This window comes from Phaenicophaeus curvirostris, chromosome 5 (genome assembly GCF_032191515.1).
Source record: "Phaenicophaeus curvirostris isolate KB17595 chromosome 5, BPBGC_Pcur_1.0, whole genome shotgun sequence".
Lineage (NCBI taxonomy): Eukaryota > Metazoa > Chordata > Aves > Cuculiformes > Cuculidae > Phaenicophaeus > Phaenicophaeus curvirostris.
Window position 1 is genome coordinate 26475765 of NC_091396.1, and position 22617 is coordinate 26498381.

At 38.7% G+C, this 22617-nt stretch overlaps 1 protein-coding gene across 2 annotated transcripts in view; it reads right to left on the reverse strand.

Moving 5' to 3' along the window:
* EHF (ETS homologous factor) overlaps positions 1 to 17129 on the reverse strand; it is a 32389-nt gene extending 15260 nt beyond the window's left edge. For both annotated transcript variants that reach the window (XM_069857933.1, XM_069857932.1), the window contains exons 1-2: positions 17045 to 17129; positions 334 to 433 (exon numbers count right to left, since the gene is read on the reverse strand). In XM_069857933.1, the coding sequence (XP_069714034.1) occupies positions 334 to 430 (97 nt within the window). In that variant the 5' untranslated portion in view covers positions 431 to 433; positions 17045 to 17129. The remainder of the gene's footprint in view (positions 1 to 333; positions 434 to 17044) is intronic.
* Between the last annotated feature and the right edge of the window lie 5488 nt (positions 17130 to 22617).

Sequence of the window (22617 nt, forward strand, 5' to 3'; positions counted from 1 at the left end):
GGTGTGATAGGTAAGGGTAAGAGAGAAAGAATCCTGTACTGAGGAGGGGGAACTTTAGGCACTTTCAACATCACTAAAAAAACCAAAACATTTTAAGAAAAAGAACCAGGAAGGAAATTAACTGTAAACTAGTCACTGTCAAAAACTTAGTGTTGAAAATTCAGTTTTTTACAGATGAAGTAACAAATGCACATTTTTATTACCAGAAATGAAACTCCAGTAAATTAGTATTACTGAAAAATAATACTTGTGAATGCTTAAAAGTGTAGTAGAACCTTCTCCCCCAGCCTCTCCCAAAACCCCCATGGATTAGAGCCGCTGAATTCCTCCTACCATTGCATGTGGAATATCCATCTGTCCAGGAAGGCTGCTGGTGGACTAGATTGCTGCTGGAATTAATACTCATTCTGGCAGTTCCTTCCAAAATCATGATCTGTAAATGAATCAAACAATTTGCTTAGTGAGCAGGGTCTAGTCCAAGAGGTCAGTGGCAAAAAAAACCCAACTATAGCCACTGAAGATGAAGTGAGGAAGCCAATTCCATTTGTAAAAGATACAACTGGAATCAAGAACATGTTGCCACAACCTCTTTTCCACTGCCACAAAATCTGCTTACGATAAACATTACCATGATTGATTTGCATATGCAAGAAGCAAGTTTCTACAGCTGCCCATCCATAAATGAATAATCCGTAATCAGAGAAGAAGCTGAATGAAAACACAGAGCAACACAGGAAAGCAGCCAAGCTTTGAGAAATAAAATACTAAATAGTTTTACTTTTTCCTTTTTCTAATTTAAAGGTGAATGCATATTAAACATTCTTTCTTTTTTTCTCATCTTTGTTTTAGGAGAGATAGAAGATCTTTCAGTAATTGCAAATGAAACTATACAGTTGACAACAACAGTTCAGGAAGTCTCTCACACAGGACCCACGTGTTAATACTACAGGGAGGTAACACTACAGGGAATGTCTTGTCAGCTAACGCAGTTTCTTATCTGATCTGTCAGCAGTGTCCATAACACATCTCAGTTACAAATATCACAGATCATACATTTCACATCACCCAAAAATCAGTCCATTGACAGCCATTAATGTAAGAGAAATGGCATTTTGGGGAGACACCACACCCAAGAAAACATTCCCACTTTTAAGTAGCAAAACTTTCCTTTCTACTTATCTTAGCATGAATGCCATGACTAATGCTATCCTTTATTTTATTTACACTTTTCTTTAAAAAACACCAAACCACTAATATGTTATCATAGAAAAATTTTACATGTTTATCACATTCCAGTGAACACATACAAACTTCTCCAATTACAGGTATTCTAGGTTGTTTTGAAGTTGCAAAGTTTAAAAACCTACGTTATTACCACAGACATTCTTCAAGAGTTTCAGAAAGTAATTTGTTAAATATTATAGAAGCTTGAGATTATTATTCTTATATGAATACAGAGAAAAAAATCAAAACAGTGTTCAAAATTATTCTAAATTGAAAGCCATAAAATCTGTAGAAAGGAAAACTTAGACATCAGAATGGCATGTACATGAAGCTAAACTTCACCTTGGAATTAAAAGGAGGATGAAATACAAAATGAACTTGTGGAAGTTAAAGTCACTAGTCTTGGCTTTTTATCCCAAAGCCAAGGAGAAAACTTCCACTGAGAGAACAGCCTGATACCTTACAAGCAACTTTTTTAGTAGAAAAAAATGAGTCAATAGAAACACACACAACCTTAGTTTTAAAGAACATCCTGAACAGGGTTGGTATTTTTGTATGTCATTTAAAATAAATTCTGTAACTTTTAAAAGTTACAAGTCTCTCTCTTTTATCTTAATGCAAATATGTTCCTTATTTGGAAATCATTCTAGCATTTTTTTCAGGGTGAGAATACAGTCCCTCTAGCGTAACTTCCATGTCTTTGTTTGGAAGTGTAAGGCATCATGCTCAAGAATATTTTCCCTATGAAAACTAAACTGTTATTTTCTCCATTTCGTCTTCTATATGCCTTTCTTTGATACAAGTTCATGGAAGATTTATGCTAGCTGTGTCTCATCCTGTACTTAGAAATATTTTGTGTCAGGACACTTTAAGGGGTGTTCTCTTCAATAGTTTAGGGCCAAATCCTTAACTCTCCCTTATGTACAGACAAACCAGGTTAAAGGGTGCGAAGCCTCAAGGGGAAGGATAAAAAATATTTTCAGTTTTCTCTTAATCATATGCCGTATATCAAAGGAAACAGTGGAACTAATGAAGCCTGGTTCCCTATGAATGTGGATCTTGTGGTTGGGTTCTCTAGTGCCTAGTGAGATGCAAGTGCTGATTGAAGTTTTTCCCATGGTCGGGGCATTCATAATATCTCATTGTCTCAAAGGAGTGAGCTCAAGCTTCACTCTTTCTTTCAGATGGAGTGTTTATAAATTTTCATCTTGTACTTGGCAGACAGTTTTCATTAGTTCTGTAAGAACTTTGAGATTTGTACCCTCTATCAAATTTAATTAAAATTAGTGGTGGGACTCAAGGATTGTTACTGGCCAAAGGCAAAAGCCGACACACAGAGAAAATAACCACAAAATACTCATTTCCTCAGGAAACCATTTTAAAAATGGATGCTAGTTGAGCTGACATTTTGGAAAACAACATAAAGATCTTGGGATTTGTTTCTCAACTGAGACACGGTATATTATAAATGAAAATATACATGAAATATCATATGCATATCTGCACACATATATTTACATACACGTAAGCCTCTGTGTCTGTACACTGCAGGTATCTGTACACTCATTTCCATTCTTTTCCACTTAAGAGGAGCCAGGAACATTGCACAGCTATGAGAGGAAGCAACCAACATTTTACTCAGTCAGCAAAGTTGCATGTAGTTGCGCACTGATGTTCAGCAGCATTCTTAGGCATACTATGAGAAGGGATGAACATATCCAGAATAAAAGAATCTTTCACCTGTACTCAATATATCAGGTGGTATTCAAAGACCAAACCCTGAAGGACTCTCTTAATGAAAGGTCTCACTAGTGTTAGGAGATTTGACCAAGCCACAACCCAGCAACTTCACAGCAACAGGAGGTGATTTGCTCTGTTTTTCTTCTCTGCCTATGAAGCAAATCCAGCATTGCAGAAAAAAATATTTACAAATCCTTGAACCTTGAATGCCATATATTGCACTCTATGCAAATTATTTTCTTGCACTACATGAGTGCTCTGAAAATAAATTACTCTGATCCCCATTGCCACATTCAACCCAATAAGTCCTACCATCCAGATAATGAGTTTCTCTTTTCTTTGAACCAGAATCTTTCAAGAATAGGTCATATTAAATACCAGGAAAATGCTGATCACTGTATGAAAAGTGAATACAGAGAAAATAAGTGATTTCTAAACCGCTACAACCAGAGTGACAGCTCTGACATTGATTTGTATGGTTGCTTTTGTTACAACACTGAACTGAACTAAGCGTTTCATTAGTTACAAATATGAGGGGGTGTGGAGCCTGTAGAGGAAGGGGCCCTATAACTTTTTCGTTTGTTAAGCTGTGTACTGTATGCAAAATACACACAAAAATGATGTGTATGGCAAAACTGACTGAAACTATTAAACTATGACTGCAGTCTCAAGCTATGCAAAGTCTAAAAGTTACTTCTAGCTGAGACAAGCTCAATGCAGTTCCTCCTGCGGTGTCTGAAAGGGTGGATATCTTTTGGCATATTTACCCATGGGATCCTTCCCCATGTTTCCCCTTTTACCATCATGGCTGAACTTCAAATGTAGATTTCACCTTTTTTCTTTGAAGTATGTTATGTACATAGTAAGTGCACAATCCTTGATTTTCAGGGCTTGGAGTTTATGGAACAAGTATCTACAGAGCATGTTAAGTATTTTAAATCATTACTGCACCTTGGATTACAGTCAAGCACTTAAATAGCAATCTAAAATGAATGATACAGGGTAATACCTGCAGCTGCAGAGGAACAGAATTTAGATTAGATTTAGAGAACAGAATTTGGATTTTAATCTTTTTCTTGAAAAATCAAAAGACAACTCAGTGGGACAAATTTTCAAAACACTAGAAACAAAGGACAAGCACAAGAAAGCAGGCAGATCTGGTTTACACATAAGGTTACTTCAGAAACTTAAATGCATTGTACTTGTAATGTATATGACCAATTATCTGCTTTGCGTTCCAGCCTATTTTACATCTCCAATGGTAGCAAGGGCAGGCACAAACTGAATACATGAATGTTGAGAGCCTGTTTGCATGTTAGTGGGAGGTTTGTGTCCTCTGTTTTTTGAAGGTTTTTCCCTTCTCATTTAATGTGCATTACTACCAGGCCTCTTGGGTCTTATTCTGAGCTGATATGTCTATGGATACAGTTACGGCTGACCTTAAGATTGCCCTATTATGTCTATCTTTCTATTTTGCAAAGGTCTGAGGTTCATCCCTGTTGTCTGTGCCAAACTCCCAGATAAGACATCATCCCTGTCACAGCTCTTTAAGTTATGAGCTTTTCTGCAAGGCATTGAGATCTCTTTGGGTCATGTGGATTCACATGTAGCCATCACACACTTCCTCGTTTCCATCCTTTTGTTTTAATGCCCAAAAAGCAGAGGGAAGCCTTAAATGAAACAACTCACCTACAATCTTATTCCTGGCAGGGATCTACTTCTAAACAAAATGCTTGACTTTGGACCAATTTATTATGACCTGCAATGAAGGCCTATGCAGCTTGGCCTGACTGATCATAATCTCAGACTCACCACTAATACGTTTGCAAACATATCCCATAAAAATTTGTTTCCAAACTCTTTAAAAAGTTTCAAGAAAGTTCACATGAAGATACACTACAATAACACTCAATATTTGTTGTATAACATATAGACTGACACATTTTGTGTTTAGACATGTGAACTGAACTCTCCATGTTGTGAGTGTGAAGTTTAAGTTACCATATTTATAAGAACATTTTCTCAATAATCTCCCAAACCCTTTGTATTCAAGAATCAGGTCTGGGCTTTGGGGCCAATATTTTGCCCTTCTACAACTCTCTGAATTGCACATTCCTTATGCTTCTATATTTTTGGTGTATACAGCTGCAGTTCATACGCATAAACACCCCTTTGCATGTGCAAAACTGACTCAGTGAGTTTTCAGGGACTACATGAGACCTTTATCATTTACTGTTGTGGGCTTTTGCAAAGGAAGGATTGGGTTTATTCTTTTGTTTTCTTTGAACCTCGTATGTTAAATGTATGCATGAAGATAAACTGAAAGTCCAGAAAAAGGAAGATGAATAGAAAACATTTAACCTACATTACAGATAGGATCATGATAAACAAAATCAAATAAATCTTGTGGAATCTTTTATTACTAATGATCTGATTTTCATGATGCGCTACACGGCAACTTTTGTAAAAGCTATGTGGTGGTGGTTTTGACATGTTCATGTGGGTGCTCCAAAATCTTGCTTATATATTTTAACTAAAGAGAAGCTTTGGTAGAAAAGTTAGGATCTAGATCTGTATCTGAGCTATGCCTCCGCTCCAGGGTTTGGTTCTTATCTCTTTTTAAATGACGTAATTTAAAGACAGTTCTGTTTCCTTTTTGAGAGAGAAAGTTCACTTTATAAATGTGAGAAAAAAAAGAAAATTTACTTGATGATATTCAAAGTCTAACAAGTTGTTTTTATTCTGACCCCTTTTTTCACAATCAATGATCTTTATATGGACTGGCTTCAGTTTTCAAGGTACTCACTAGTATGATGATATGAAAGAATTTTAAAAGAGGTTTTGTTTCTTTGTTTGTTTTGATAAATCAGAAACAAATAGAAGGTCAGCTATGAACAGAGTCCTCAAGGCATAGATGTGTCTGACAGTGCTAACTGCCAAAGATTGGTACTTCTGCAAATTTTACCCATAGTTATGTTACCTTAGCAAAGGAAACAGTAAACCAGAACCTGCTACTTAATAAGGATCCAGTGTTTGGGATTCACATCATAGGCTAGGTGTGCCTCTTTTACCATGCCACTAGTTTTTGAAAATGAAAAAAAGAACATCAGTATTTATTTTACTGTTATTGTCGTCTTGCAGATCTGTGCACAAATCTATGTATTATTGGTAAACTGCTAGTCATAGAGAGAAGACAAGAGCAAGTAAAGGAAAAGTTTTATTTCTTGTGATAAATGTTCATGTCATTTTTTGCATTAACATATCCTTAGGATGTTTGGAATAAGTAGATATATTCACTAAAACCTGGCAAAAAAGCAGGCTTTTTCCTTTTTTTTTTATTCTTCAGAGTTGCTGCTGCAAAACCAGGCTTTGTCTGGCCTATGGCACTCCTTTACTGTCTGCACCACCCCAGCAAGTTCTAGATGACTTGGGTCAGACATATTTTTTTAATTTTTAGGAGTCATTTGCCATAGATCCACTAGTCTAGCCTCAGGGGTATAGAGTCTTGGTAAACACAATAATGGGAAAAATCTGCCTTTGCTCTTTATTCTTCTTTCAGCGCTTAACACCACAACTCATGGAACACCTCCACACCTCCTTTCATGTCCTTCCTATCTCTCTGCTACATCCTTCCTCTAACCAAGAGACAGCTCATCTCCCTAATCTCTTTCTGCTGAACACCTTTCTTTTGCTTGCAACAAACTAAATATACAAATAAACAAAAAACACTCTAAATGCCCCTGTACCTTGACAAGCCATTTGTCTATAACTAGGCAAGAACCTCATCGGCTAACAAAACATTGCCATCACATTATAACATCTTCTCCTTTTCCCTTGTCTCTAGTTCCTGAACCACTTCCCTCTACCTTCCATGACAACTTCTGTTTAGAAACATTTAGAATCATAGAAACATTTAGGTTGGAAAAGACCTTTAAGATCACCAACTCCTAACACTAACCTAACACTGCCAAGACCACCACCAAACCATGTCCCTAAACACTGCATCCACCTGTCCTCCAAATACCTCCAGGGATGGGGACCCAACCACCCCCTTGTGCAGCCTGTGCCAGTGTGTGACAACCGTTTCAGTGAAGAAGATTTTCCTAATATCCCATATAAACCCTCCCTGGAGTAACATGAGGCCATTTCCTTTTGTCCTACTATGCATCACCTGGCATAAAAGACCAACATTCACCCCGCCTCAACCCCCTCCAGGCAGCCACAGACAGTGACAAGGTCGCCCCCAGACCCCTCTCCAGGCCAAACAACCCCTGGTACCCCAGTCGCTTCCCACAACACTTGCTCTCCAGCCCCACCACCAGCTCCACCACCCCCTTCCCCTCCCAGGACACACTCCAGGACTCCAACGTCCCCCCTGCAGTGAGAGGCCCAAAACTGAACACAGTAAGGTTTGCATTGCTTTATGGACTAACAGCATATCGAGGGAACTGCTTTCCATACTGCTGATATAGCCTGTGTGACTGTTCAGTTATTAGTCAATAACCACAATAACAACAATAACAATAACAATTGTGTTTGTATTCATGTTTGATTCTCATTAGGTGCTGAAGCATTTCGGATATGACAATGACTCAGATACAGAGACTGTGACATATGCTGCTGCAGCAGCCAGTGTTTCATGGAGGAGTTTATTTTAACCACTTTCAACACCAGCACTTCTCTTGTTATAGGACTAGACTGGTTTACAAGAGTAACAACCCCTAAGTTGTCTACTTCCAAAACAAAAAGGTCCTTTTTTCTCTTTTTTCTTTTTTGTAAATGCTGTTTCATACATTTTGTTTTTATAAAGGGAATCTTCTCGGAAACTGCAAGTTTTCTCATTGGGGCTGGTTTCTATGTGAGAACTAAACAATAAGGAACATTGGATGGAGACCGAACCCAGGAAAGTGCCTTGGGAAACATACAAATTTTCCCATTAAGAATAGTATTTTTTTACACAAATTGATTCATTCAATCAATAAACTACTTGTGATTCTTCATTAAATACACAAGGGGCACAGCACAAAATTAGCTAGGACAGGGAAGATGGAAGTTGAGTGTAAAGAATTTTATCCTAAATTAGGGAGCTTGCTGGAGGATTAACTCAGTCAACAGCAGTGCTTATAACTTATTACAACCCACTGCCTGACTAACCACAAACTGATCACACTCTTTCACTAGCATAATAGCAAAAGAATATTTCAAGGAGGCATGGAATAGGCTCACTGATGGAAGGACAGTCTGCGCAGCTGATCAAGGAGGGTTTTGTGGCTGACAGTTAACTCCACCCAGGTCCGCCACACTCCCTGGTGCTAAGATGGGATTCAATGAGCCCATTTGTGTGATAGCTCCAATCAGGATGCCTGTATCCCAAGGTGGACAGCTGTTTGCAAAGACGTGTCCCCAAGTGGTCAGCTGTCACTGAAATAGTTTAATGGAGCTCACTGATGCTGTTTTAGAAACCTTCTGCCAGACCATGGTTTTCATCGTCATTCAGGCTTGCACGTTTTTGTGTGTTTAGTACACATTTATTTGGAGCCCACCTATATCCATGTGATCTCTTCATATTGTAGTTATTGCATAAAGAATAAGAGATTGCAAGACCCCTTCCTTGGCATCCCACACCACTGGCTGCACAAGAACTGTCTGTTTCACCCCGGGTGTAGCAGCAGGCTCACTGGTGTTATGCACCCAGGACTTCAAGGAATCCCTGAGCCTCCCAGAGCTGCATCTCACTGAGTTGACATGGGGTCATCTGTGCTCCCTGCCTTCAATAAAAGCAATCATAAAATAATGGGAATGAACTTTCTTTGCTCTGCAGCCACCTTCTAGAGGTAAGGCAAGAAGCTGTGGAAAAAAGCCCCATCTCCCCACTTTTGTAAATCTGAGAGCAGCTTCCTCCTTTCTCCTGCCTCCTGGTTAGAGGAGCAACATTTATATAGTGTCACTCCCTCTCACTTGGCACAGTGAGAGCTGCCCATCCTGTTTCCACTGATTTTCTTATTGTGTTAAACAATACAATGCAGTATTTATGTATCAGTGTAAGAAGTAGGTTATTGAGTAAAACCCACCATAAATAGAGCCGTTAATTCAGTTGCTGGCAATGATCTCTTATCTTCTCAATACCTCCCAGCAGGTCTTACCCTGTCATTTGAGTTGGCAGCACAGGTTTGCTTTTTTTTTTTTGCACCTGTTGCTTTTTTCCAACAACAACAGAGGTCAGCTTTGATTTGTTGGAATATAAACAAAAGAGCAAAGCCAGGCATCTGCCTCAACAGCCTGGGCTGGTTTGACAATAGAATTTTTCCCATTGGGTTTTGCACAAATATACTTTTCAGATTCTTACATGAACTCTTTCCTGCTTTATAAATAGTCCTTTTCTACCGAACAGCCTCACGTTGGAGGAGAGCTTAGTACCATACTTTTCCATCAGCTGAAACCTCAACAGGTAAAAGCAGCATGCTGTTCTAAGACAAAAGCCAGCAGAAGCATCATACAAAATATATAAAGAAAAATCATCTGAGACACAGTACTTTGAAAACTTAGCAGGAAAAAGTGACAAATTAAGTGTAGGCAGTAAAGGAACTTTCCTGAGAAATGAAGGAAACCTGAAGCACTGGAACGGTTTGCTTTCACAAGTAAGTCTACACCCCCCACCCCACCACTATTTAAAAATAAAAAAAGAAAAGAAAAGAAAGAAAGAAAATAAAATCCATAAGAAGGTACTCAGCTTGGAGTTCCAAGCTACTTTTAAATTCTTCTGAAAATTAAGCCTGCAGGGCTCATTTAATGTAAAAACATCTGTAGTGATGGAAAAGCTCCTGAAATACTGACAACCATAGAGCAGAACAGGAAGACAACAGACAGCAAAGGTAGTGAATAGCACAAAGAACAGAGATTAAGGAAGAAACTGGCATTACCTCGTTATTACAAACAGGAAAATTGAGACACAGAGCAAAAAATATTTGCTTAAGCCATCTAACTCATCTATTGATGAGTCAGTCCAACTCGTATCATGCAGCTCAAGCTCCATTGCTATCCACTGTATCATGTCTCTACCAAAAATTTCAGCATACAGAGGGGTTAGGATGATTGTGGATTTTTTAAGGGCAAAAAGAAGGTATTACATAATAGAAAGGATTTTCTATAAAAAAAAAGAGGCCTATTCAGACTGAAACTAATATTCTTCTATGCATCATGGCTATTACATCCCTAGTAGAGGTTTGATTTTAAGTTAGACAAACAATTAAATCTACATTTGAAGTATTAAATAAAAAAATCTGCCCTTGACCTGTGTATGATCCTGAACATTAGCTACCAATTCCTAAGTAGAACTTTCTGAAATTTCTATACTGCAGAACTATTTCAAGGTGCTTATTTCCTCCCTTTATTTTTTTTTTATTCGCAATGAAATAAAGGAATTTTTAAAAGCAAGTTCGCTGCCAACAGAGAGGAAGAATCTCAAGCCCTGACATCTAAAATCCTATATTCAAGTTGTCCAAGTAACAAAGTGCAACTAAGCCTGTTATGTAGAATTGTTTATAAAACATAAAAAGTGTCAAATACCAAACCAAGATATTAATGCAAACAGGCAGTAATGTCACCACAAAGCAGCTGCGCTGGGAGTGATAAACTTGCCTAACATGGTTACTGTGCATGTGGTCACCAGGGAATCCTCTGCAGAACATCAATATGTGGTAGTTTTTTTTATTTTAGTTTCTTTTTTTTCCCACTCTTTTTTATTTTTTGCCTTCTACTGGGTCAGGCTAGCTAATCTGGCCACGGAAAATTCTTTCAAACCCCTTCAGAAGCCTGTAAAAAGCAAAACAGATAAAACCAAAATTTTCAATTACCTATCTGTGGCACAAGAGTGCTGAGTGTTACTTTAATGGATGGAGGCTGGAGGAATTAGAAACAGTGAAAAAGGCTCACTTCCCTCAGTTCTTCTTCCTCCCCTAGTACATATCTCACTTACTCCTCGAGGTAATTGGAACAGCTTCCACCAACGAAACCAATAAAAATATTTCCGGACTATTTCAAACAACTATAAGGAGATCTATTACTGTGTGAATTATGCCAACTTTAACATTGTTCAGGGAAGGAAGTGTTAGCAGAGATCCTTATAACAGCTATTTTTAGGTGCTGGGGATTTTTTTCTTCTTTTCTCTTTATCTCTAATGATTAAATCTTCGGATTTTTAATACTGAAGATGTGTCATAGCATAAGACAGGCCGATACCTTGGTTCTAAATGACTCAAAGCCCTGTTAACTTTTCACATGTACAGTAGCAATTATTATGTTAACATATCTGAGTCTATGCATCCCTCCATTATATCAATGCTAGCATAGAAGAGCTAGAGCTGCACTCCTGCTCATAGTTCAGGGTTTGGGGAGGGACAGTCCTGGGCACATCAGCTCTCAGGCAGCACATGTGTTCCTGCAAAAATATCTACTGTGGCACAGAGCAAAACCACCACACTTGGAAGCTGCAGAAAGCTCTTGGCATGAGCGAGTCCCTCACTTGCTTCAGGACAATGCTTGTAACTAATTTATACCTATGGATGAAATACATGTATATACAAAATACAAATTGCTTTGTATTTCAAATGATGAAATTAAGGAGTTATTCAGATTAGCAAATAAACTTGGTTGAAAATGGAGCAAATATTTTAATTCCTATTTCAGAAAGTGAAGCAAGAAAGCCTGTGCAGGACATAATGGATGTGCACACTCTGTGTAGTATATTCATGTGAGCGTGCATGTATCAGGTGTTGCTACAGGCAGACTAAGAAAAATTTACTGGATTGACCAGAATTTGACTGTAATCTGAAAATATTTAATCATTTGAGATTTTTAATGAAGAAAAGTTTCTATATGTTCTTACAAATTGTTACAGATACATCAAAAACAGTTTTAGAGAGGGTAAGGATATCTCTAAGTCACTAAATGAAGGAAAAACTGTATTTCATTTTGCACATCTTGTTTTTGATAAGTCTGTAAGGATATCTTACTCATCTAATCATCTATTAATTCAGTCTTCTAAAACTTCTTCACTTTCCTCTGTCAGGGCAGCTCCCTGGGAGTATTACAAGTAGAGTCTGTTTTATATGAGCCGTGTGTTAGATCCCACTGCAAAAGAGATGAGAACAGCACTCCTGAATGTGTCAGAATTTGACTCCCTGATAAACCCCTCCAAAGTCATGCCAATCTATGAGACAATTGCTTAACCAAGCGTATTTTGTGAGTGCATCATCAAGATGCAAGCTTCTAAGCTGTTGTGTAATAGTAATTATATGTTTCAGTAAAAATCATTAAGAAAGTTTGGCAGTAATCACTATATCATGGACTTTGTCTGATTCCTGACCATAGCATCTTGGGCAGCTTTAAAGGGGTTAATTAATTATATAACAATACAAATTAGTTACATGCTCACTGCTAGATGAAAGAAAACCCAACATGATTTTGAAAAACAAAACCCCTTCCTTCTGATGATGGCATTAGTAATTTGGAAAACAGAGCATATTTTTGCACATAGTTGCTTAATCTTTACAGACTTGTTGGGGCTCAGGAGGCTAGTCTGGCTACATCTGATTGTAAGCTGAGGAAACAATCTCAAATGTTTATCTTGTATCCTTCCTCCACAGTGTGCAGGAACTTTTTTTGTTATTCTATTTCTTTGCAGATCCTTAAAGTATAATGACTTTCTTTTCACCACTGCAAAGTAATTATTTTATTGCCCCATCTTATTGCTCTATAACCACTGATTGTCCAGCCATAACTAGCTGTCTACTAGTTCTCATACTCTTTCCTGTGGAGCATATTTTACAAGATCAGCAAAGGAATAGATAATATCCATGTACACTCTCAACTCCTGGAAAGGGAACCATTGAGCACTCTTCCTCAGAGGGAGACATACAGAATACCAAATACCGGTTGATTGCTCCACTGCCTATATGACTCCTTGTTTACTCATTTTTGCCTGCCTATAGACCAGTGACCTACAGATGTCTCAAGTATTTATGTATTCACTGAGACATTAATGCAAGCTACATCCCTATCAGAGCTCAAAACAGCTGCCATATTAAGAAAGTCTTGATGACTTCCACAGAAACCAAATTACTTTTCCATTTACCAGCTGTGTGAGTAAACCCTTCTTTGCTTAACCATCAGCAGTGTTACTTATGAATTTCACCCTTACCAAGTTTGCAATGTACCATTTTCTCAAAACCTTACTGAAATAAATCCTTGGTTCTTCAGGGGCCAAAATACATGTAAACTGCAGAGTGTGCTGAGTGCAATGACAGAGAAAGAGAAACAGACATTTGTGGTTAGAGAACTCAGAGCATCCTTGAGCACTAGGCTGGCTGAGTGGCCAGTATGCTTTGCTGATGTTGGTGTTGGACTTTGTCAGTGCTCACAAGGCACTTATAAGGAAAAAAAAGCCCTCCGTGGTTTTATGCTTGAAAGTTTAGTAGTAACCAAGCTGTGAAACTGGGCAGATTTTACCTCACAAAACATCAAGAAGTATGCAAGCTGCAAAAATTGTAAGCATTTCTGTTTGTTTCCTCACGTACAGCAAAGCCTTTGTATTTAGTTCCACCACATCCTAATGTCATGTGTCATTAGCAGTGACAACTGACAATTAAGCTTGTGACTCTTTTCTTTTTATGTGCTTGATGCAGGAATGCTTGGTCTTAAACGAGAATATCAATTTTACAGCTGTAGCAAGACTGATGAGAAAGAAAGCACTGCAAGGCCATAGGAAATCCTACAAAGGATAGTCACATTACCATGAGAGTAAGAAGGGGTAATTCATCTCTAAACATAGCTTGGTCTTGGCACACTGATCAATTTGTGAGCCAGACAGGTCTGTCCTGTAGCACCCACTTTCCAATCTGTCTCTCTATATGGTAAGTCATTGCTCCAGTTTGCAGAAATAGTATTCATTGTAGTGCAGAAAGAGCTTGGACACTTGTAAGGGAATTGAATCTAAGCAAGTAAACATCAATAGAAAGTCCATAAATGTAGATTCCAAAGAACAGATCCAGATGATACTGCAGTCTATCTAGGATAAGTCTGAATGGTTTAGTCTTGAGATTAAGTCAGATGTATATAAAGAGCGTGTAAGGTGGGAACAAGAAAGGGAAGGTAGGCATCGATTCCGCAAGGGTGTCACTGTTCATGGACAGTTGTCCAAGTGTACTGAGGGAATAAAATCAATACATTCTCTCCTATGAGAACCGTATATAAGTTTTCACTTCTTCAGCAGGTGTAGAATTTCATCCTTACAGGGATTTCTTTTAATGCGAATTGCTGTGGCACAAGCAACAAGCTAACATGTCAGTCCTGTCTGGATGCAGATGCACTTATAGAAATCCTCCTTTTTCCTCTCTAACGTCTCTGCATCTGTATGTCTGGATGATTTAAGTTTGATCTCTTTCCACTGCATTTTGTTGCCTTGCATCTCCCAGACAGAACAAGAATCGATGTTAACAATAAAGTTCATTGGGAATGAAAAAAAATAAGGAAGTTCAGTGAGAGCCTAATGATTTAATTTGGTTTTGTCTAACTGTCCTATCGTCTGTTTCTACCACTGCTGAAAACTTACAACACCCTGTGAGTGTCTGAAGTAGTATGAAATTACCGTAGCAATTCCACTAGGTGTTCTCTCAGGTGACAAGAGGGAAATAATATCCAGTGTTAAACAGACCACATTATGCTACCTGATCTCATGATGACTAGGGTAATATGTATTGTTGTCACTCCAGAAATTGCTGTGAAGGGCTACCTAATTTGTCTTGGGGTAAACAAAGCATTATTCTGGTCTGATACGAGAAACACTACTACTGTGACATAGGACATACTGTGACATATTTTCTTTTACCATACTTATAGGCTTTACAAATGACACTAGGACTAGGAAAAAAAAAATGGGAAAAAAACTCAAAACAAGCAAGCAAACAATATTAATTCCACTAATAATAACCATGTTTCTGCATGTAGGAGTCAGAATCTAAGAAAGCCTTGGGCACACATTATAAATCCTTGACCCCATCATATTTTTGTGTGCTTGTTCCTGCAGCCTGTGTCCAGTCCTGATACCCAAATTTCAGAGTAGATGTTGCAAAATTAGAGGGGACCACTGAAGTGTTTAAAAGATGAAAAAGCTTATGGTGGAACAGGTTGAGGTCCTAGAGGTTTTCACTGTAGTGGAAAACTTTTCCGTGAGAGGGAATGGCCTATGTAGATTGGACTACCGCAGTTTTCAAAGACTAGGCTAAGGAAAGACTTGTTCCTAGCCATCTACACAAGGAACAGAAATTTAGCACCCTGATGAGCGTGACAACAAAATCAGGTGGCTGAATGTTGAAGCTAGACCACACTAGACTGAAAATAAGAGAAAATATTTTAAGAGGAATGGTATCTAATTGCTGGAGCACTTAAAAAAGTTCTGGTGTATTTTTTCAAGACTGGAATTTCTCTAGAACATTACCTCTACTTCAAGTCACCTAATTAAACTCTGAAAAAATCTGGGAAATCCTATGTTGTTATTATAGCAATCACTTCTGGTTTTGAAAACTGTAAGATCCAGGAATTAATCTGTCATTAATTGTGGTATTTGTTGAAGAAACATCTTAATCTTATTTGGTTTGTGGTTTTAATTGCAACCATTTTCTTTTTTTTCTGTACCTCTATTAAATACAAAATTGCTATGTTTTCCATCTCTGGTATTTTCTACAGAAAAAAAAAAAAAAGATATCAGAAAACTGTCTCAAATTACTACCCACAAATTTGCTATCAAAACAAATAATAAAGAAGTGCAATTTTTAATTCCACTCAAGCTTTAACAAATTACAGGAAATACTGGTTCAAGTTATGTATATTTAACAGAGATCCCTGTGATACAAGTACAAATAAAATCACTAAATGAAACTTCTACCTCAATGTTCATTCCTGACATTGTGAAGTGGTTTAATTAGCTAAAGAATCAGAAAAAAGAAAGGATGGTTGGATGCACTTTAGAAGCAAAGTTGACATATGATAACGTTAGATGAAGTAATCCAAAAGCACACTACTGATGCAATTAAATAATTTTATAACAATATGTACAAGAGTGCATCCTCATGTGATAAAATGTTTCATGGAGTGAAATGCAAATATTTATCACTAAGTCCATTACACACCTTTTACAAGACAGATTTTGAAAAACTCCTTTACATTCACTCCTACCACCACTTAAACAGCTGTGTCTCTACCTTAAGGGGCCAATTCTGGCTCTATTCAAATAAAATCACCATTGGAACAGAAACAAATTAAACAAGTAAAGATACTGCAGACTTCTACTCACACTATATTTACCTACCCAATATGTGAGCTGGGTTCTGTGCAGTTCTTTAGCTTAGAAGCGAATAAGATCTGCAGAAGCCCCACCACCACAGGAACTGCCAAAAAATGGCCTCAAGGACAAAACCAAGCAAAGTTATAAATGTACTTCAGGATTTTTTTTTTGTTATCAATCAGCACTATTTCCTTCAAGAATCTCATCACTAAAATCAACAGAAATACCATCATTGTAAAGTGTCTCCCAGCTTTGCAACACCAGCACTCTCAGTGGTATTGAGAAAGTACATTTTCTTGCCCCTTGCCTTACTGAAAAGATGACGGGTCTGTGGACAAAACAATAGATTTAGGACCCATCCTAATAAAAAGGATCTTCAGTAAACTCGAGGTAGTCCTGCTGAAGTCACTGACTCGTTTCAAAGCCAATGACATCCTGGGTGAGTAAAGGAAGCAGATCTGGCCTCAGTCAGACATAAAAACAACATAAATATTTAAACAGAAGATACAAGTTCAAAATAGGAAAACAGAAGTCTTTATTGTAATGTTTAAAAGCTTTTTGATCAAATGAGCTTAGCGGCTGTTCCAAAGTAGGAAAGGAGACACTCGGTAGGGTGGGCATGAGTCCCGTAGACATGTCTTTTGGGGTTTGGGTTTTTTTTTTGTTTGTTTGGTTTTTTTAAATTTTCACTAGTGTTAATTTAAAGAAGTACGTTTTTAAAAAATACCCCAAATATCTTACCTCATTTAGCTGCAGATTCTGGAGTGGGAAATCCTTAACTGAGGCAATAAGAAAACTGTCTACAGAACAGTAGACTGGGTAAACACAGGTAAACGCAGGTACAGGGTTACGACTCTTGAAGACTCACAGAGGTGAAGATAAATGGATGTGATATTACTTTTAAAATATTTTGCTGAACACTCAGGCAGCCAATAGGGAAATTCCTTAGGTCACTTCCTGCTCATTTGATTGGGTCTGCAACAATAACAACCAAGTTGAGGTTGGGATCATTTGCATAAGGCCAGCTCAGTCCTCAGTATTCAAATAAAACAGGTCTAACAAGGTTACACGCGTGGCTCCAGAACAAAAGAAAAACCTGGTAATGGATGAGGGATTGATTTCTTTGTAGTTGTTCTTTTAAGACCATCTCTTTTTATTTATTTTTTTTAAATGGATGTTATTTCTGGTAGCTAGGAAGATTATAATTAGAATAAGAAGAAGTAAAAGTAGGAATGTTCTAAATTAACATAAGTCTGAAATAACATTAGGAGCTGCACAATATGGAAAAACTCTGCACTGGCAGGGAGGTGGAATGGACGAGTCAGTATAAGAACTCAATTCTTTCTTTTCACACCTTAAGCACCCCGCAAAACATGTGACTGCAGAAAGGGGAGTCTCTTGGTCTTTCAGCTGCTCTGAGTATCTGAGAGAAAGTAAAAACAAAATGAAAAAAAAAATCTTCACTGTATGCGTACCTGGGGTTGGGTATGAAAGCTCAGCTACATGCCAGTTAACAGGGCAGAAAAATCAGCAAAGGAGTGCTCACTTTTACATTTCTCTGCTTTTAACCTTTTTAATTTTGAAGTTAAAGATCATCAGGGGAAAGCTAAAACTTTGCTTAAGGCATCTGCTCCATAGCCCATGGAAGTCAGGCAGAATATCTTTGCTTTTTCCTCGAGGCCAAGGCCTGTAGACCGAATTAGAAGCCTTTCACTAACTCAGTCATCAGTTCCACTTTCAGCTGGGGTGAAGAGCAAGGAAAGGCTTTTCAGTCACGGAACATTTGTGCTTGCAGGACAGTTCTATGAGTTATGAGTCAAAAATGACCATGTGTGAGCTACCCCTCCAGCTTGCAGCCATGAACCTGAGCAGGGAATGAGGTGCCTAAATGTCTTTCATTATTTGATTAGTCAGAAAGGCATCTAACGTGAAAACGGCTAAAAATGTAGTAACGTAGGAAGGTTCTGAGGTTTCATTAATTTGTATGCGCGAAGCACAAGAAGTGTTGAATATTATTATTCAGTGGCTGTTCAGTGGTCTATGTGAAATGATTTTTCCAGTCTTTGTTCACTTTTGGTTCCAGGGCTCATCACAAAACTCTCTGCTGTCACATGCTGACAAGCATTCTTAGTGCTGGATTTACGAAGCACAAGGATAATATTATTAATCATGGCTTATTGTCAGTGTAGGGGAAAGATTCACACATATTACTTATGCTGAAACTGATTTCAAGATAAATAGTGGATCTCAGACCCAGGGAATTTCATCTTTGTGCTTATCTTTCACCCTAACACCAATTACATTAAAACCTGTATTCCTTTTGTTCACACAGATAAAGTGCACCTGTGCACGTGTTGCTTGGGAAGATACCATCTCTTCTTCACACAGGTTATAGTCAAGTTCCATAGCTGCTAGCTGCTCTCCTTGACTCTCACCTATTCAAGTTAGTTGTCCTTGAGGAAGAAGGAAGGGTGGAGAGCACTTTTGTCTTATAGTTACAATAACAAGGGTTGAGGGTGCAGCTGGAAACAGGCATCTCTTTGCAGTTTTCATAAGGAGGTCTAGCACTTATAAGATTTCTCGAGGCATGTCACCAAGTCTAAGTATTTGCGTATCAGTTCATGTCTTGGTGAGTATATATGCTAATGTTTTCATTAACAAAATAATGTTTTGTCATCATATCAGCATGAATTATAAATCAAGACCAGGAGAACAGGAAAAAATTAAGAAGTAAGCAAAGAATAAGAAGACAATAAAGAGCACTTCCCTCTCCAAGAAGGATATCTTTAACAAAGAATCCACCTCTTACATCATCTCACTAAGATAAACGTGAAAGACTAAGGAGCTACACTGAAATGCATCTCATCGATATACTGCAGAAGCACCATGGAAGGATGCAATCCCTGGATCTCAACATAGGGAAATCAGACTTTTCCTACTGCTAGAATGGACACCAGCAAAAGCAACAGAAATGCAGTTCTCATACAATACTTTGATGTGTCATTTTCTGTTGTGGGGCTGTATGCCTTTTCTGTCTCAGCCCCTAAGGGCAGAGACAGCTTTGCTTGCTAAGACCCAGAATACTTCCAGACAAAAAGGCACATTGTACCAACAGGTCTGGGCAAGGTGAGGCTAACTTGGCCAGCACACCAGCATGCATTATTTAGTACTGTGCTATTTTCAAATACAGAGTGCCACACAGGGTGGTGGCTCCTTAAATTTTCTGCCCTGTCTGGCCAGCTATGCTGCCCCCACGCTACCAAGAATGCTTATTGACACTTACATGTGGTTCACAGCAGAAAAGGATTACAGGTGGCTTTCAGAACAGGCAGACCTTTCACTAAGCATATCCTTCTCCAGCACTACAGCCACAAAATTAACATGATTTTGGTCACCACACAATTCTAGGTGGCAGACAAAACATGAAAACCTCTATAATTAGAAGTTAGAAGTATTCACAGTATAGCAGAAGTGTCAGTGCAGATTCCCAGAATTAATTTAATGAAAGCCATCAAGCATCAAGGAAATTATCTAAATCTTCCTAGATTCTTAATTTGGTGTCTATTCCTGTAGTGTCTGACACTTGATGAAAAGAGAGAATAGATGAATGGTAATTCCTACTTTTCCATTTAGTATTAATCACTGCTCCATTTGTTAAATTCCAGTGGAATATCAAGAGGAGAGTGTAACAAGCTGCTGTGTAGGTTAGACATGCCTAGCAATCAGAAACAGGGTATGATGGTCCTTCCTTTATTCTGCTGCAGTAAAATCATAAGTGATTCATACAGTGTGCTGTAAGATAATATACTTTCTGTAAAAACATCTCTAGAGAAGCCAGAGGACGAAGATAGATGATTTTCCAAACTGTTCAATGTTATAGGCAAGCAAGTTATTAAGGTTGCCCATTACTTAGGTTTTCAAGATCTGGTAATCTCCACCCCCCAACCCCCAGTTTGCTGACTTCTAGCCCTCAGCTGTTTGGCTAAATTGAAGTTTTCCGTCATGGAAACTTGCTTTGCAACTAGATTTTAAATAATTGTCATCCATAAAAGTATATGTTTTCAGACAGAAAAAAAGCAGAGGAAAAAAATGCTGTTCTTTATATTCATAGCAAAAAAATATTCCTGCTTTTTCTTTGGAAAGTTCAGGAACATTTACCTTTGAAGCAAGAACTGATTACAATTAAGGGTGCATTATTCAGCATTCCCAATAAAATCTAACAAAAATTAGCCAGTTCAAAGCTTATTGATAAATTATAGTCCACATGATTCTATGATGAAGAGCCACATTCCCTACAGCTTTCTTCTGCGCCATGTGTTCTCCACTTAGAGTCTTCACAAGGTCTTCCCAGTGGCTAACAAAGGCTATTCCTGTGTCCACCCTGCTGAAAAGGCAAATATTCAAGTGAGCTCCCCATTTGGCCCAACAACTTCTCTTATTACAGCTGGAAGAGGTCTGTACAGGGGATGTAACGGTTTCATTTGTGGGCTTAACCCATGGGATATCTAATGCCAAAACACCTATCTTTGCACATCACTTATTCAAAACCTAGAAACTGTACACGAGAAACAGAATTAGAATATTGTGGGCCTAAAGATTCCAGTATTGCGAGTATGCTCGGGCAAGCGGCTGATGCCTTGGTGTACCTGCAATATTAGCGGCAAGCACAGAACAAACGGCTGATGTTCCCATGCTTGCTAGCTTGTTGAGACCTTGGAGTCTTTATTAACACCCGTGGGTTAATAGGAAAGGAATGCACTAGGCGGAAAACATGAAGATAAGGGGCACATCTATGGAAAACAGGGTGTTGCACTCTGTCACTGTACTGCGGGATTCTCATGGGTGGAAATTCACTGGGATAGCTGTTACTGGATACAGAGGCACCCTCTCAATAAAGTTGATCTCGCTTGTTGCCTCATCAACGGGGTCCGTGCCTTAATCGCTACAGAACATTATCAGTATTGTGACAAGTCAGAATATACTATAGAATCATAGAATAGTTTGGGTTGGAAGGGACCTTAACGATCATCTGCTTCCTACCCACCCTGCCATGCACAGGAACACAACCCACTAGATCAGGATGCCCAAGGCTCAATCCAGCCTGGCCTTGAACACTTCCAGGGATGCGGCATCCACAACTTCCTTGGGCAACCTGTTCCAGTGCCTCATCACCCTCATAGTGAAGAAATTCTTCCTTATATCTAGCCTAAATCTGCCGTGCTCCAGTTTATATCCATTCCCCCTTGTCCTATCACTACAAGCCTTTGTGAACAGTCCCTCCCCAGCTTTCTCGTAGGCCTCTTTCAGGTACAGGAAGGCTGCTATAGGATCTGATCGGAGCCTTCTCTTCTCCAGGCTGAACAAGCCCAACTGTTTCAGCCTGTCCTCGTGTGGGAGGTGCTCCAGCCCTCTGATGATCTTTGTACTCCTCTCCTGGACCAATTCCAACAGTTCCATGTCCTTCTTACGTCAAGGATTCCAGAACTGGACACAGTACTATAGATGAGGTCTCACAAGAGAGGAATAGAGGGGCAGAATCACCTCTCTTGACCTGCTGGCCACGCTTCTTTTGATGCAGCCCAGGATACAGTTGGCCTTCTGGGCTGCAAGTGTACATTGCCAGCTCATGCCAAGATTCTCATTAACCAGCAACCCCAAGTCCTTGTCTGCAGCGTTGCTCTCAATCACATCATCCCCCATCCTGTATTGAAATCGAGGATTGCCCCAACCCAGGTGTAGGACCTTGCACATGGCTTTGTTAAACCTCATGAGGTTCGCACAGGCCCACTTCTCCAGGTTATCCAGGTCCCTCAGGATGACATCCCATCCTTCTGGTGTGGCAAGTGCATCACTCAGCTTGGTGTCATCTGCAAACCTGCTGAGAGTGCACTCAGTCTCGCTGTCTGTATCATTGATGAAGATATTAAACAGCACTGGTCCCAGTACAGACCCCTGAGGCACACCACTTGTCATAGATCTCCATCTGGACTTCAAGCCATTGACCACTACTCTCTGAATAGGACCATCCAAGGTACTTTAGACACAGACAAGATGGTACTCATTCAAACAGAATCTAGTCAATATTATGCATTCAGGGAGCTGGCTTTGCTATACACAAATCAAACTTGCTCTGAAAGCTTCTATTCATTTCCTCATGGCTTTTATTATAGTGTTCATCCTCATGGTATTTCAGGTATTATAGTAGCACATTGATTTATAATGAAAATAAGTGTTTAACATATGTACATTAATCTATTACTTTATATTAATGCATTAGCACTAATATTACATTATTAACACCAACACACTTATTT